At 42.5% G+C, this 17173-nt stretch overlaps 1 protein-coding gene across 2 annotated transcripts; it reads left to right on the forward strand.

The window, feature by feature from the left end:
• The first annotated feature begins 885 nt into the window (after positions 1–885).
• On the forward strand, positions 886–11114 carry tp53i3 (tumor protein p53 inducible protein 3). 2 transcript variants are annotated; one of them, XM_055159617.1, is made up of 8 exons: positions 886–973; positions 1799–1864; positions 2922–3077; positions 3994–4098; positions 4263–4425; positions 6977–7189; positions 8550–8746; positions 10580–11114. In XM_055159617.1, the coding sequence occupies exons 3-8, from the start codon at positions 2937–2939 to the stop codon at positions 10766–10768; spliced, it is 1008 nt and encodes a 335-aa protein (XP_055015592.1). In that variant the 5' UTR covers positions 886–973; positions 1799–1864; positions 2922–2936; the 3' UTR covers positions 10769–11114. The 2 variants fall into 2 exon arrangements, with proteins under 2 accessions (XP_055015592.1, XP_020782505.1); XM_020926846.2 differs by lacking the exon at positions 886–973 and adding an exon at positions 1339–1450.
• The last annotated feature ends 6059 nt before the right edge of the window (positions 11115–17173 follow it).

Here is a 17173-nt window from a genome sequence, read left to right on the forward strand (position 1 = left end):
ACTTTTTTTATGGGACACATTTGACATTTTTACGACAGAGTAAAAGGGTCAGATTTAAAAAATAAATAAAATGCTGGCGCTATGAGAATAAAGTTGTAACATTTCGACATTAAAGTCGTAATATTACGAGAATAAAGTCGAAGCCAGAAAAAGTCATAATTTTATAGGAATAAAGTTATAATATTACGAGAATGAAGTTGTAATAAAGTCAAAGTCAAAGTGAAAAATGCCGCAGAAGAAGAACCTCAGTCCCTCTATCATTCCTTCATTCGTTTTTCAATATAAAACCAAAAATAAGAAAACGAAAAAACATCAATTTTCTTCATTTGCGCCTCTGGACCGAACCAGGACTAAACCAGATCCAGGACACCCACACACACCCACACACACACACGCACGCACACACACACACGCACACACACACACCACTTTCATCCTAGGCAGTGTGGGTGAAGTGTCTTGCCTAAGGACACAACAACAGTTTTTTTCCACTGGCGCTTCACTGTGACACCTGATTTTCTCAGTGTCTCCATCCAAGTCCTAACCAGGCCAGGTCTTGCTGAGCTTCTGAGATGTGACGGGATCAGGGGAATGTTTATGACTTTTAAATTATGGATCCCCACAAAAAAAGGTTTGGGAAATACTGATTTATTATGTCTAATAAGTGACATTTTACCTAAAAATACAGATCACCAACTCTTTTAATCACTTACTTATACAGAAAAGTAGGTAAAGTCTAACCAGCTCCTTAGTGCGTGAGGCGGGACAGTGAACACGGGACACAACGTTCCAAGCTCCAATAAAAAGCATGTGTGTTATAAACGTGCACTGTGCCTTTAAAACACAGTGAGGCACAGTGCGGGGCTTTTCTTTACTCTCAACACTTCTATGAACAAACATCGATGGTGAAACGTCACTTCTTCCCAGTCGTGCATTCTTAGAAAACACCCGGGACTGCGCAAATCTACAGTTGGTGAGTGCAGTTTTGGACACGTGAACGCACCAGTGCACGATCCTTTTTTAAGTTTATTTTGTAGCAACTAAACACGTGCAAACAACGTGCTTTCTCAGCTCTATCCCTACACTCTTAAGATGAATTTGCTGCCATAACTACTGCACTTTTGTCATTTTGAAAGTACAGTTGAATCTTTTCTATGAGTTAAATGACGTCTGGCACGTCATCTATTGTAGGTTGCGTAACTGTAACGTAACAGTGGACTTAACATTTGCAACACAAATGTATATATTGCTTTCCATTATTACTCAATGCCCCTTTCATTTCTGTAATTAAATGTCGAAATGTACCAGTTTAATGTGTTGTCGCGGTCGCGCTTCCGTAAAAGTAGTTTTGGTTTTAGTTTGACAACCACGCCCCCTGCTGTTGTGAAGGAACCACAGCAGCTCGAGTTATTCTGTTTAGTGAGACTTATTAATGAAGAGGGGCACCATGGTAAGGCGTTTGTTTTGTTTTGGGGTTTTATTCTATTTTATTTAATTACCACAAATACAGAGTTAGACATGGCTATAAAATAGATTAATAATAAATTAATTCAACTTAAATTAAAATTGAAAACCAAGATTCTAAAAGTATTCTATTTTTTCCCCATTCAGTCTATATATATAGTTTTTGTTTTGTTTTGTTTTTGTTGTTTTTTCATGGATACAGTCTGAGCTAAACTAAATTCACCCCCAAAATAGAAATATGAAACATGACTAAAGATATTTCATCATGTTTCTCCATACTTTGACTTATATAAATGTAACTCATGTTATATGGTGATTACTGTTTTAAAAACAGCAGCTGAGTCGGATTCACCACTTCTTAAAGACTGGGACATTTCTACTTGGAAAAACCTACAGCACAGTAAGTCTATTTAACTATTACTAGTTTAAATAAACCTGGACTAAACTTGGACTAAGCCAGGTCCACTTCAGGACCAAACTGGGATTGTCACTTATCATTTATCTAATTACATTTGAACACACACTACATCAAAATCAGGACTAAACTGGGACTAAACCTGGACTAAACCAGAACTAACCTGGGACTGAATTTGGGACTAAACCTGGACTAAAACTGGACAAAATTTTAAACATAAAGTGGACTAAAACTGGACTAAACCATGGCCACGCCTGCAATAAAAGTGGACTAAACCTGGACTAAAGTTGGGACTAAAATTGGACTAAATCCAGACTTAACCTGGTCTCTAACTGAACCAAACCAAGTCCACATCAGGACTTGTCCAACCTGTGATTAAACCCAGACCCAAACAGGACTGTGCCCACAGTCTGACTATATAAAAAAAAAAAAAAAAAAAAAATGTGTTTCTCACCTTCCACGGTGGTTGGTCTCTCACCCTCATTGAGCTCGGGTCGTCTACCAGAGGCCTGGGAGCTTGAGAGTTCTGCGCAGTATCTTTGCTGTCCCCAGTACTGCACTTTTCTGGACTGAGATGTCCGTTGTTTTTCCCGGTATCTGTTGTAGCCACTCTTCCAGTTTGGGGGTTACAGCCCCGAGTGTCCGATCACCACAGGCACCACTGATGCCTTTACTTTCCAGGCTCTCTCCAGCTCTTCCTTGAGCCCCTGGTATTTCTCTAGCTTCTCGTGTTCCTTTTTCCTGATATTACCATCGCTTGGTATTGCGATGTCAACCACCACGGCTCTGCTCTGTTTCTTATCCACCACCACTATGTCTGGTTGGTTCGCCATCACCATTCTGTCAGTCTGTATCTGGAAGTCCCACAGGATCTTGGCTCGGTCATTCTCCACAACCTTTGGAGGTGTTTCCCACCTTGATCCTGGGGTCTCCAGCCTGTATTCTGCACACATGTTTCTGTACACTAGGCCCACCACTTGGTTATGTATATATATATATATATATATGTATTATTTAGACGTGTACTTGTATATTTCTTCAGTCTCGTGCGGTGAACATGATGCGCGCTGTGTGGGTAGATGAACCAGGAGGACCAGAGACTCTGCAGATCCGGACCATCCCCAGACCCGAGCCTGGACCTGGGGAAGTCCTGGTCCGAGTCCACTCCACGGCCCTGAACAGAGCCGACCTCCTGCAGGTGAGAGACACTGTGAAAATACATGAATTTAATTCATTACAAATGCATAGAATTATAATAAAGACTGACTTTTTTTTGGACATTCAGTGTTTCTTTTTATAATTTCCTGCATGATTCATTCACTCCACACTGGTAAGGTTAGGCACTACTGCAGCCGAGGTAATGGACACTATCATTATGCCCGTGGGCAAGACACTTTATTTGCTAATTTGTCAAATGAAAAAACTAACTGAACCAGGACTGAACCAGGATTAAAGCGATCTCAGTCCCAGTCCTAGTCCTGGTCTGGTCCTTGTTTGGTCCCGGTCTGGTCCCGGTCTCAGTCCTGATCACCTGACAGTCTACCGCGCACCTTTGGGCCCATCTCGACACTCCTGGTTCAGTCTTGGTTTAGGATTGAGACCGGGACTGAGACCGGGACCACATGGGGACCAGACCAGGACTGAGACTGGGACTGAGACCGGGACTGAAACCCAGACTGAGACCGGGACTGAGACCGGGATCAGATCGGGACAAGATCAGGACTGAGACCAGAACTGAGACTGGAACCAGACTGGAATCAGACCAGAACTGAGACCAGGACCAGACCGGGACGGCGACCGGGACCAGTCCGGGATCAGAACGGGACCAGAACGGGACTGGGACTGGGACTGGTTTAGTCCTTGTTCAGTCCTGGTTCAGTCCGTTATCTACTTTTTCCATTTTTCATTTAAACACAAAATCGAAAACTTAAAAAACAAATTGTTATCTGTTTTTGTTTTTTTCATTTCAGTTTTGGAGACAAATAATGAAGAATGTTTTTTCATTTTCTTATTTTTGGTTTTATTTTGAAAAACAAATGAATGAATGACACATGGATTTAGTTAGATGAGGATTCTTCTTCTTCTTTCTCTTTATTATCTTCTTTGGTCCTCAGAGGCGTGGGCGGTACCCTCCTCCCCCCGGTGAGAGTGAGATCTTGGGTCTGGAGGTTTCTGGGACCGTGGAGGCGATTGGACCTGGGGTGAAGTCCAGGTTTAAAGTGCGTAACTTTTGTGTAATTTAGACAAGTTTTGGTCCTTGTTAACATTAAGGTTGCCAAAAAAACCAAAAAAAAAAAACATGACAAAACTCAACAGGATTTGGAGTAAAATCTTAAATCTGATGATGTTTTAATGAAATGAAATGCTGTGTGTGCACTTGTAGCCGTCAGAGCGGGTGATGGCTCTTCTCGGTGGAGGAGGTTACGCTGAGTTTGTGAAGGTTCCTGAAGATCTGCTCCTGCCTGTTCCTCCAAACCTCTCTCTGTCTGAAGCTGCTGCCATCCCCGAGGCCTGGCTCACTGCCTTTCAGCTGCTGCACTTTGTAGGTGAGTTCTTTTTTTTTTTTTTTTGGATCATTTGCAGCATTACAAAACAAAACAAAATATAAACCACGACTACATGTGTCATGACTGGAAAGGTTCAAGCTGAAACAAAGGCACCAAACACATGAACAACAAGTTTACATTCACAACTCCTCTCACTGTACAAATAAGAGACAAAATATAAATTAAAACTAAGAAAACTCAATTCACAATTTATCAATTTCAGAGCTTCGTATTTTCCAAAACACAACACCCAATACTCTTTTTCAAAGGTTTCTATAGTCACTGTTGGGCAAGTGACTTTAAAACTGTAATGTGTTATTTATGACTTATTACTGTCATTTCAAAGTCATTCGTTACATTACAATATTACTGTATTTAAAATGTAAAACATTACATTACTATTGCAGCACTTTAAGTTACTCTCACCAAAATAACTGCGAAGATGCTGAACTTTTGCGCCGTATATGGACTAAACCAGGACTGAACCAGGACTAAACCAGGACTAAACCAGGACTAAACCAGGACTGAACTAGGACTAAACCAGGACTAAACCAGGACTGAACTAGGACTAAACCAGGACTAAACCAAGACTGAACTAGGACTAAACCAGGACTAAACCAGGACTGAACTAGGACTAAACCAGGACTAAACCAGGACTGAACTAGGACTAAACCAGGACTAAACCAGGACTGAACTAGGACTAAAACAGGACTCACTGTCGGGACGGGCTCGAAGGTGACCACAGGAGAAAGTCTGTTAGCCAATCAGAACACAGCGGGAGGAACGCAACGCACATTCATACACTGTAAAAACAAATGCAAAATAGCACAAAAAAAAAAATCAGCAAAACAGCGAGACCGCGAAAGGTGAACCGCGATAGAGCGAGGGACGACTGTAAACCAGGTCTAAACCAGAACTGACTCACAAAAGTTTATCGTTTATGATCATGCGAAATAAACCACAATGAGAATGAAAAAATTTAAGGATATTTTGTTTTTGTTTATGGTCGTGCAAACTAATACAAACATTAACGAAGGCACAAAGGTTTATTGTTTACGATCGTACAAAATAATAGGTAATGTTAAAGAAAATTTTAAAGAAAAGCACGTGTTTAGTAGTTAATAGTAGTTTTTGTATTTTTTTTTAATTTTTTTTTTGTTTTGTTCTGTAGAAACTCGAAAGTTAAAAACAGATGCATAACACATTTGGATCAGTTGTGAATTTTGGAAGGAAATGAATGCTGTTTTCATTCTCTGCTCTGGTATTGGTTGATATTGGGTATTTAAAGTATCAGTATCGGTATCAGTATCGTTATTAAAAAAACTGGAGGTGCGTCGTTAGACAGGACACACACATGTTACACACACTTTCAGTACGTGTGATTTATCCTCCTCCCAGTGTGTGCAACTAAAAAGATCTGTGCTGATTATTTGTGAATAATTCTTTCTTTTCTCCTCTTCTTCTCTTCCTCCTCCTTCCTCCTCCTCTCCTCTTCTCTCCCCTCATCTCCTTCTTTTTTCTCCTCTGTTCTCCTCTTACTCGTCCTCCTCTCCTCCTCTCTTTCCTCCTTTTCCTCCCTTCCTGCTCCCCGTCTTTGCCTTTCTCCTGGCCCTTTTCCTCCTCTCCTCTTCCTCCTCCTCCTCCTCTCCCCTTTTTCCTCCTCCTCCAACTCTTCTCCTTCTCTCCCTCCTCCTCTCCCCCACTCTCCTCCTTCTCTCCCTCATCCTCCGCTCTCCTCCTCCTCTTCCCTCTATTTCTCTTCTCCTCATCTTCTCCATCCCCCCTCTCCCTCCTCTGCTCTCCTCCTCTTTTTTCTCCCCCCCCCACTCTCCTCTCCCTCCTCCTCTTCTCTCTATTTCTCCTCTCCTTCCTCTTCTTTCCTCCTCCCTTTTCTCCTCCTCTCCCCCACTCTCCTCTCCCTCTTCCTTTTCCCTCTTCCCTCTATTTCTCCTCTCCTTCCTCTTCTTTCCTCCTCCCTTTTCTCCTCCTCTCCCCCACTCTCCTCTCCTTCTTCCTTTTCCCTCTTCCTCTTCCCTCTATTTCTCCTCCTCTCCTCTTCTCCTCCCTCCTCTTCCTTCCTCCTCTCTCCTTCTCCTCTCCTCTCCTCTTCTCTTCTCCTCCCCCTCTCTCCTTCTCCTCTCCCTCCTCATCTTCCCTCTATTTCTCCTCTCCTTCCTCTTCTTTCCTCCTCCTCTCCCCCACTCTCCTCTCCCTCTTCCTTTTCCCTCTTCCCTCTATTTCTTCTCCTCTTCTCCTCCCTCCTCTCCTTCCTCCTCTCTCCTTCTCCTCTCCTCTTCTCCTCCCCTCTCTCTCCTTTTCCTCTCCCTCCTCTTCTTCCCTCTATTTCTCCTCTCCTCAATCCTCCTCTTTTCTCCTCTTCCCCACTCTCCTCCCCTCCCTCCTTCCTCCTCTCTCCTTCTCCCTTTTCTCCTTCTCTCCTTCCTCCTCCTCCTCCCCTCCTCTCCACCACCCCCCCTCTCCTTCCCCTTTCCTCCTCTCTATCCCCCTCTCCCCCTGTCCCCTCCTCCTCTCCTCCCCCTCTGCCCCTCAGCTCGTGTTCAGGAGGGGGAGGTGGTTCTGGTGCACGCCGGGGCGAGTGGAGTTGGTTGTGCGGCGGTGCAGCTGGTGCGTCTGTTTAAAGCGGTGCCTTTAGTGACGGCAGGAACGCAGGAAAAACTGACACTGGCCAAATCACTGGGAGCAGCTCAAGGATTCAACTACAGAGAAGACGACTACGTGAAGGAGGTGCACCACTTCACCGCAGGTACACCACAACACCGCTTAAAACTGCACCGTGTCGCTTTTCTGGCAGAGGCTCCATCACCTGCTTGTTTCTATGGAGATGTCATCGCTCTGCCTGGAATGTTCCACAGTGTGACATTAAACAGCTCGACTTTACATTTATTCAATTACAGGTGGTTAAAAAGACCTAAAAAAACAGACATTGTGACTGTGAGCGAGGTCGCCTCTCCACAGATCTGACCTGTAACCTGGTCTGGTTTGGTCTCCATGGAGATAGAAAGGTTTAAAGCCATACTGTGAGACATTCCAGACAAAGCACCAACATCTGCACAGAGAAAAGCATTTGAGGGACCCTCCACCAGAAAAGTTACACAATGCAGCTTTAAAGTGCACAGGGCAGGTTTTCATGGTTTCTGATTCTGTCCTGGTGTGATGGATGGTACAGTATAAGGAATAAAAAACATTTAAGGCACGATTTTTTTCTGTCTTTAATGAGATGTTTTGCTTTGCTTGGCATGTTCCACAGTGTGGCATTAAAAGTCTATTCAGGGTTTGTTCATTAGAGGTGATTTTATAGTTCATAAAAACCTTCTACATCCACATATGATGAACATTAAACATTTATATTACACATAAATAAAATAATTGTGTCATATTGTTTCTAACTGAACCAATGTTTTCACGTGTCACATGTGTTTTTATTGGTTAAAGCCACAGTATGTCACTTTTTATCCCCCCAAAACTTAAATAAAAGTCTTTTTCATTTGTCCTGGAGAGGCCTGCTCCTGCTTGTTTCCATGGAAATGTTGTTGTTGTTTGTAATAAAGTATAATATTCCACAGTGTGGCATAAATGTATCTATCTCCATGCAGAAGGGTTTTAACTTTCTATTTCCATGAAAATCTGCAGGTGACATTTTCACAGGTTCAGGTTTCATTTACGCACCAGACTAACAAAAATCTTTTTTCTTCAATTATACTGATGTAACATTTGGAGTTGTTATTGATGATAAATCAAAAGACATTACACTGAATAATATTATTTTTATTATGGCCATTTCTATCATGCACAAATGTAATTTTGGTCACACAAACCCTTATTTAATGTTTCCTCAAAGCAGAGTCGTCCCTGAGTCTCTGAGGTTCTGGATCTGTAAAGACACAGCTGCTCTACTTCTGACCCTGTGGCGCCTTAACTGTCATTCTGTGGCTTTCAGCTTTATTAATTTTTTGTTAAGTGCTCAAATGTTTTTTAAAACCTGCATTGTTTGATTATTGATTAAAAAACAAATAAAAAAAAACTTCTACTTCCTCCCGGGCTCTCCATAGAGACAAAGAAAAGTTGCGTAGTGCAGCTTTAAAGTGTATCGGTGTCTTCCTCAGGCAGAGGAGCAGACGTGATCCTGGACTGTATCGGAGGCTCCAGTTGGGAGCAGAATGTCTCGTGTGTGGCGGTGGATGGGCGCTGGGTGCTGTACGGGACACTAGGGGGCAGCACTGTCAATGGAGATTTACTGAAGAGACTTCTGTCCAAACGAGGCCAGCTCCTGTGCAGCCTGCTGCGCTCCAGGAGTCTGCAGGTAACACCAGGATTCTGTTTGATTATCACTCAAAATACAACACAACTAGAACAGTGGTGCCTCTATTTCTCACACAACAAACATTAGTTTATCTGTTCAAATCTTCTAGTTCTAGTCATTGTGTCATTTCTAGTGGAGGATGTTTGGAGATTTTTGTGATGGACTGATATATTATCTGAACATTGTCACTGATCTCTCTCTTCCCTATTTTCTCCCTCCATCTCCCTCCCTGACTCTCCCTCTTTCTCTCCTCTCTCTTCTCTCTCTCTCTCTCCCCCTCCCTACCTCTCTCTTCCTCTCTCTGTTGCTCTCTCCTTCTTCCTTCCTATTCTCTCTTCCCCCACTCTCTTTCTCTCCCCTTCTCTCCTCCTCCCCTCCCTATCTATCCCTCTCTCCTATTTCTTTCTCTTGCTCCTTCTCTCTCCCTCCTTCTCATTTTCTCTCTCTTGCTCCTCTCTCACAACCCCTCTCCCTCTCTCTTCCTCCCTTTTGCTCTTCTCTGTGTCCCCCCTCTTTCTCTCTCCCCATCTCTCCTCCCTGTCCCTACCTCTCTTCTTCTTCCCTCCTGCTCTCTCCTCCTTACTCTTTCTCCCACCATCCCTCCCTTCCCACCTCGCCTCCCTATCTATTCTTCTCCCCTCTTTCTTTCTCACCCTCCTTCTCTCTCCCTCTTTCTCCTCTCCTCTCACTTGTCCCTATCCCTCCTTCTCCCTCTCTGTCTCCCTCTCTCCCTCCCTTCCTCTCATCCCCCCTCTCTCCCTCTCTCTCACTCTCTCACCCCTCCCTCTCTTTCTCCCTTCCTTTCTCTCCCCCCTCTCCCTATCTCTCTCTATTTCTCCCTCTCTTTCTCCCTTCCTTTCTCTCCTCTCTGTGTTTCTCCTGCTTTCTCTCTGTCTCTCCCCCCTCTCCCTACCTCTCCTTCTTCTTCCCTCCTCTCTCTCTTCCCCTCGCTTTCTCTCTCCCTCCCTTCTGTCCTTCCTTTCCTCCCTCTCTATTCCTCTTCCCTCTTTCTTTCTCACCCTCCTTCTCTCTCCCTCTCTCTCCTCGCTCTTGTCCCTATCCCTCCTTCTCCTCCTCTCTCTCTCCTCTCTCTCTCTCTCTCTCTCTCTCTCTCATCCCCCTTCTCTCTCACCTCAACTCCTCTTCCTTCTCTCTTTCTCCATCCCCTCTCCCTCCCTCCTTCTCTCTCTCTCCCTCTGTCTCTATCTAACTCTCTCTCTCTCTGTTTCTCCCCTCTCCCTCCCTGCTTCTCTATTCCTCTCTCTCCCCCTCTCCATCATTCTCTAACTCTCTCTCCCTTCCCTCCTCCTCCCCCTATTTATTCCTCTCCCATCTTTCTTTCTCACCCTCCTTCTCTTTGTCTCCTCTCTCTTGTTCCTATCCCTCCTTCTCTCTAACCCTCTCCCTCCCTCCTTCTTACCCCACTCTCTCCCTCTCTCACCTCGACTCCCCTCCCCTCCCTCTCTCTCTCCTCCTCTATCCCTCTCCTACCTTCTCTCTCTTTCTCTCACCCCCTCTCCTTCGCTTCTTTTCTCTCTCTCCTCTCTCTCCCTCCATTATTCTCTAACTCTCTCTCTCCCTCCCTCCCTCACTCCCATCCTTCCTCCTCTCCATATTTATTCCTCTCCTGTCTTTCTTTCTCACCCTCCTTCTTTCTCCCTTTCTCTCCCTCCTTCTCTCTCTCTCCTCCTCTATCCCTCTCCTACCTTCTCTCCCTTCTTCTCACCTCCTCTCCCTCGCTCCTTCTCTCTCTCTCTCTCTCTCTGTGTCTCCCCTCCTGCTTCTCTATTCCTCTCCTCCCTGTTTCTCCCTCCTTCTTCTTTCTCTCCTCAGTACAAGTCGTCCCTGATCCGCTCCTTCTCTTCTCTGGTGCTCCCTCACTTCTCGGCCCCGGGGCCCCTGAGGCCGGTGATTGACTCGGAGTTCAGTCTGGAGCGAGTGGCTGAGGCACATTCACACATGGAGGCCAACAAGAACATGGGCAAAATCATCTTAAACATCGTCCCTGAAGAGAAACACTGACACTGTGCTCAAACTGTGCTTCTGTCGTTAACACCTGTGACCTCTGTGGATCACTGTTTGAGATTTTGGACATTTGAAATCATAATATTGATGTTAAAGGCTCATATTTTTCGATTTTCTGATCTATGTTATAATATTTCTTCCTCTTGTCATGGTTTAAAGGGATATTTCGGATTTTTTGACATGAATCTGTCTGTCATTCCCGTGAGCAGTGCCGTGGATCAACACTGACTTAACCCCGACAGCGTCCGGTGAACTGAGATACTGGCCGTTTTTGGTGCTGACGAAAGTAGTCCGGCAAGTTGGCTGGGGACATTAAAATAAAGCATTTTTATTCTCAAAACAATCTGTGTTCAAAAGAGACACATTTGCATCACAAAACCATCGTCCTCTAAAAAGTCAGACCTCATAATCGCTTGGAATGTTAGCGACAACATGTCTGATTAAAACACTGACGAACAAGACAGTCCTTTAGCACAAAGCCAAGGGGAGATCTTTATGAACCCGAATATACTGATGCTGAAATTCACCAGATGGAGTTAGAAATGAGCAGAGGGAGAAGAGAGACAGAGAAGTGGTACAAGTTGAAACTGGAGCCACAGCTGGAGCCGTGAGAGACAGAGTGAGCGACAATCACCATCACATCATTTATACGAACATAGAGCCTCCACTGTGACTGAAGCATGGACGACTAATAGAAACATGATTCATCCACACGTCCACGTAGCTGCTGCCAACAGTGTACGAGACATTTACAATAGTAATAACTGTCGACTTATAAAGTTACATTTTGTAGAAGTTTCACTGGTGATATGACACTGAGTGATTTACTGCACACAGAGTTACAGATGATTCTTGAGTCTGTTCTCTTGTAAACACAGCGGCACCTCTTCGTTCTTACCTGGGGTGACTAAGGCAAGAAACAAAGTTGCCTCAGCACAAAGTCCGTGACAGGAAAACAGTGAAATGTGTGTGGAGATTCAGCCAGATTTTTGTTGTTACAGCCTGGAGAATCAAGAGTTCGCACCATTTTTTAGATGTATTCTTATGTATCTTATACAAGTTTATATACTTCTGGCTCTAGCTCTCTCGTTAGCTCTCTCGTGTGGCGGCAGTCTGCGCATGTAAACACTGCCGAACAACTGCAGAAAGTGATGGATCCATGCGCGGCTGTCACCTGGCGGCAGCGTGCAGTGATACAAACGGAAGAAAATAGTGCCAAGCGATAATGAGGTCTGACTTTTTAGGCGACGATGGTTTTGTGATGCAAATGTATCACTCTTTTGAACACAGATTGTTTTGAGAAGAAAAACACTTTATTTTAATGTCCCCAGCCAACTTGCTGGACTACTTTTGTCAGCACCGAAAAACGACCAGTATCTGGGCTCACCGGACGCTGTCGGGGGTAAGTCAGTGTTGATGCACGACACTGCTCACGGGGATGACACACAGATTCATGTCAAAAAATACAAACTATCCCTTTAAAATCTGTTGGGCATGTTTCTGTATTTTATTGCCTCCTTAATGATTCCTATGAGTAGCTGCAGATCACACTAACAAGCATTTGATTTTGTAAATTTGTGTAAATCTGTGCGTCGCTGCTGAATCCTACATGTATCACCAATTGCGAAAAATAAAACTGGAGAATGAAGTAAGTATGTCACAGTGGGCGTGTACCAGTGGAGGTGAAAATGGGACTTACAGGAGAATAAAAATTACTCAAACATGCACAAACCTCTCAGACTTTTTTACAGCACAAATCACCTCATCTGTTTTACTTCCAGTTACTGTATTTTTCAGTGTCACTTTTTTTCATGGTTTGGGTGTTTCCTGCGACTTATATATTAAAATGTTGAGAGTGAAGTGGTGAGAGGTTCTAGTCTTGTGTGTGAGTATCTGCTGCTCCTGTTCCTCCTGTCCCACTGTCACTTCACTCTACTGCACATGTCTCCTGCAGAAAGAGCCTCTGTTCTGTCTGTATCATGTCAGTCGATCGCACCATTACTTCTGCACCACTGAACAATTAACATTTAAACAAACTTATAAAGACAGACTGAGAAGACTGAACACAAATGCCTCCAAAACTGCAAGTAATGAAATCTGCAGCTGAAAACACAAATCGAGCAGCAGAAAGAAAGTTTGGAGTGAGAGAGAAACTTGTGACATCAGGAGGATGCTCCATGAAACTTTCCTGAAGTCACTGGATGATGGACAAAGTCTGGACTTCAGTGACACTGAAACTATCCTGTCGAGATTCAGAAAGACCCGAATAATTCTAACTGGAACTGATGCTGAGTCTGACGACAGCGACACAGAAGAGGAAGCGGCGCTCTGTTTACCTCCAGAGGTCGAGGTCGAGTTGTTCAGAAGTGACACCGAGGATGAAGAATTGAATGGATTTAGTGATTTGGAGTGAGATGGAGAGTTTGATAAACTTGTTCTGTTCTGTTGTTTATGTTATAGTTTATCTGAAGAACTGTTCATATGTGACGTTAACAGTCTGTTGTTCTCTCTTCTATTGTTGTTACTACAACTTGACTTTCAAGATGAAATGTTGGTTCCTGGTCTCGGATTTTTAAAAATAAATTTCCCCCAAAAAGTGAGACTTATGTTTTTTTCTTCTTCATTATGCTTTTTTTGGCTGGTGCGACTTCTACTCCAGAGTGAAATCACCCCTTTCAGAAAGTTTAACTTGAGTAACAGAACTGCAGATAGAGCAGTGCCTACAGTTAGCTTTACACGCCCCAGGAATGTTGATGACATCAGCTGCAAAGTATCAGTTGTCTAAAAAAATGTATTATTGTTGTATCAAAACTTCCTTTTGTCACTAAATCAACTTTGGCATTTTGGTATTGTGAAAACACTACTGGAATGTCCCACACTGCGGCATTTAACTCCTTTGCTCTTCCTCAGTTCCAGCAGACTGTGGTTTTTGCTCCTCGGTTCAAACTTTCACTTTGATTTTGGGCTCTTTTCTCTTTTTGTATTCAGCCTGTTTGATACAGTTTTTTTTATCAAACCATGTGAACAATGTGTGGTTCTGAGAAGACATGTTTTTGTGTTTTATTGCAGTGGAAATGTAGGTCTTGAATTAAATGTTTTTGAAATATGACTTGACTTACTCCTATGATTTACTGAAGCATTTTGACTTGGAACGGGTTTAGCAAGATTTGACATGATAAAGTGCAGGCTGTGTTTCTGTGTACACACAACTCTTCAAAACTGGACTAGACTGAGACTAACACAGCTCTGAACTGGGACTGGAACAGGCTCAAACCAGGTCTAACTGGATTTAACCTGGATCAAAGGACCAAATCATGTCATGCCCTACTTAGGGTCATGGACACCACAATAAGAGGTAAGTTTTAAGGTTTATTTTACATTTAAAAAATGTAAAGAAGGAACATTTAGCAAACCACTTCCTAATGTGTTATGAGTCACTGAGTACATATACATGTGCTCTGTATCCTGCTTCTGATCATGTTTTTTGCATGTCCTGGTTTTGTGAGTGGTCATGTAAATGCAGTATTGGAGATTTGTAGGGAGGACTGTAGTCTGTACTGGGGCATTTACCTCCTGCAGCGGGCTCACTCTCACATGGATACTGGTAACCTGGGGTCCACATGTGGACATATATGTTCAACACATTTTGGATTGTTCAGGCACTTAAATAGTTTTTGCAAAATCATTATTCATTTGTGACTTTATTGTGTTCCATCAAAATGATTAAAACATAAAATGAATGTTTTAAATGTATATGTATTTAATATATATATATATATATATATATATATATATATATATATATATATATATATATATATATATATATATATATTATATATAAAAATGACTGTCAAGTTGCTTCATCCTTGAATAAGCGGCCATTCTGGAATGCACAGGTAATCGCATTTTGAAATAAAAGAAAAGGCATAACTTCCTGTTAATCATTTATTTATTTAATAGTCTTTTAACAACACAACTTCTTAGTGTTCATAAGTTACATACACCCACATGCTTTGCCCAATAAACATACACTGGTTGAAGGCAGCTTGTGCAATCAACCATGCAATGTCCATTTAGTCCAGTGTTCAGTCATATTGCATATTTAACAGGTTTATACATTTGGGGTATAAACAGCTTAACTTCACACGCACTGCATTGACTTGATATGGGGAAGTACACTCAGGACATTAAGGCCCGTAGTTGTCAAGGTAGGCTCATCCCTAGAACCATCTCCAGGTGGCTTCATGTCCCTAGAGCATCTGGATTGTCCAAAAATTTAAGCACCGTGGAGTACAGCTGTAATGTGGAAGGAAGGACTAACACCCAGAGATGATGCTTTTGGTCAGTGTGAACCTAAGACGACCAAGAAAGTCATCTGCAATGAATTGGCTGCCTCTGGAACAGATCTATCAGTATCCACGGTCAAGAGAGTTCTCCATCGACATGGGCTGAGAGGGTGTCGGGCCAGAAAGAAGCCATTACTTTAAGAGAGGCACAAAAGCACGACTGAAGTTTGCCAAACAGCACCTGAACAAGGATAACTTCTGGAAGAATGTGCTGTGGTCAGACGAGACGAAAATTGAACTGTGTCATAATGACCAACAGTACGTTTTCCGGCGAAATGAAGCCTTCCACCCCAACAATACAGTTCCAACTGTGAAGCATGTGGAGGAAGTCTCATGTTGTGGGGTTGCTTTGCAGTGTCGGAACTAGAGAACTCCAGAAGATCAATGGAATCATGAGGAAAGAGGATTACATAGAATATTGCAAAGAAACCTCAAAAGTCTGTCAAATGTTGAAGCTTGGTCGAAATTGGATGTTTCAACAGGACAACGACCGAAACACACAGCCAAAATAGTATCAAAATGGTTCCAGACAAACAAGGTGAATGTGTTTGAGTGCCTTCACAGAGTCCGGACCTCAATCCCATCGAGAATGTGTTGAACTGAAGAAACAAGTCCGTAAGAGGAGACCAACAAACGTAGCACAAACTTACGAAATCTGCCAGGAGGAATGCCCAAGATTCCAGGGATTACTGTGAGAAGCTGATGAAGGATATCCAAAGTGACTTGCTGAAGTTATCAAGGTCAATGAAATGCAATGAAGTACTAAGCCCTGAACGAGTAGGTGTATGTACTTATGAACCATGAAAAAGTTGTGCTGTTAAAAAACTATTATAAATATATAACAGGAAATTTTCCTTTTCTTTTATTTCCAAAAAGCGATATATGCCTTCCAGAATGGCCGCTTTATCAAGGATATAATATATAGGGGATTTATATATGTAACTTTTGACCACGATATATATATATATATATTTTTTTTTTTTTTTTTTTTACGTATTTATTTGAGACATGGACAGTGTACAATTTTGACATGAACCTTAAGGAGAGATGTTTGTACATCAGGTTGTAGCACCAGTGCTCATTTCCACCTGTCGTCCCTGGGCAGGTTCATGATTGATTGTGCTTAACTGATCAACTGTTCTGGGAGACCTGTGTAGCATGTTTTTGGTGATAATGCTCCCTACAACTGTACAACAACTCACCCTTATGTAACAGATAATACTCCCTACAACTGTACAACAACTCACCCTTATGTAACAGATAATACTCCCTACAACTGTACAACAACTCACCCTTATGTAACAGATAATACTCCCTACAACTGTACAACAACTCACCCTTATGTAACAGATAATACTCCCTACAACTGTACAACTCACCCTTATGTAAGAGATGACCCTGTGTCATGTCAATCATCAGATCATCTTTGCTGTTTTCTTTCTTTTTTTTTTAAATTATGTATGCATTTCTTATTTTTCTATTTTATTTCTTGTACATATACATTTATTTAATTAAGTTTTATTTGACACCAGTCTCTTGATATTTTTATGCTACTTATTTTTTAGAATTTATTATGACATTTCTATTTTTTACTCTTGGTTATTATAATATCTTTTGATGTGCGTCATTTCCCTTGTCGATCAATAAAGTTTTAAACAATAAGAGGTAACGTGGTAATCTAAACATGTTATGTGTTTGCAGTTAAACCCCACAGAAGTAAAATACTCCCTCTTCACCACCTATGCTAACCTGAGGCCCTGCTGTGTGTGTGTGTGTGTGTGTGTGTGTAGGTGTGTGTGTGATACAGTGTGCTCTTACTGGGTGTGACCTGATCTGATATGGACAAGAAAAAAAAGGCCCATGGGTGAGTCTTCTGCTTTAAACCTCTGAACAGCTGACCTTGGCTTTTGGGGAGTTTGATTTAACGTTCACTGGTCAGAAACTCGGGGGAAGCCTGGATCATACGACAAAACATGAATCAGTGGGCCCATGTATTTTTCTCTCAAATTATTCATTGACAATTTTCTGTTAAATTTTGTCTTGGACTAAGAAA

The sequence above is a fragment of the Boleophthalmus pectinirostris genome, unplaced genomic scaffold (genome assembly GCF_026225935.1).
Source record: "Boleophthalmus pectinirostris isolate CB_2022bp ecotype Guang Dong unplaced genomic scaffold, ASM2622593v1 HiC_scaffold_10, whole genome shotgun sequence".
In the NCBI taxonomy this organism is placed as follows: domain Eukaryota; kingdom Metazoa; phylum Chordata; class Actinopteri; order Gobiiformes; family Gobiidae; genus Boleophthalmus; species Boleophthalmus pectinirostris.

Bases quoted from the DNA above. Each gene is read 5' to 3' on its own strand.
- tp53i3 (XM_020926846.2), top strand. The intron at 7,190-8,549 runs GTACACCACAAC...TGTCTTCCTCAG, and splicing joins GGTGCACCACTTCACCGCAG to GCAGAGGAGCAGACGTGATC. The intron at 8,747-10,579 runs GTAACACCAGGA...TTCTCTCCTCAG, and splicing joins TGCGCTCCAGGAGTCTGCAG to TACAAGTCGTCCCTGATCCG.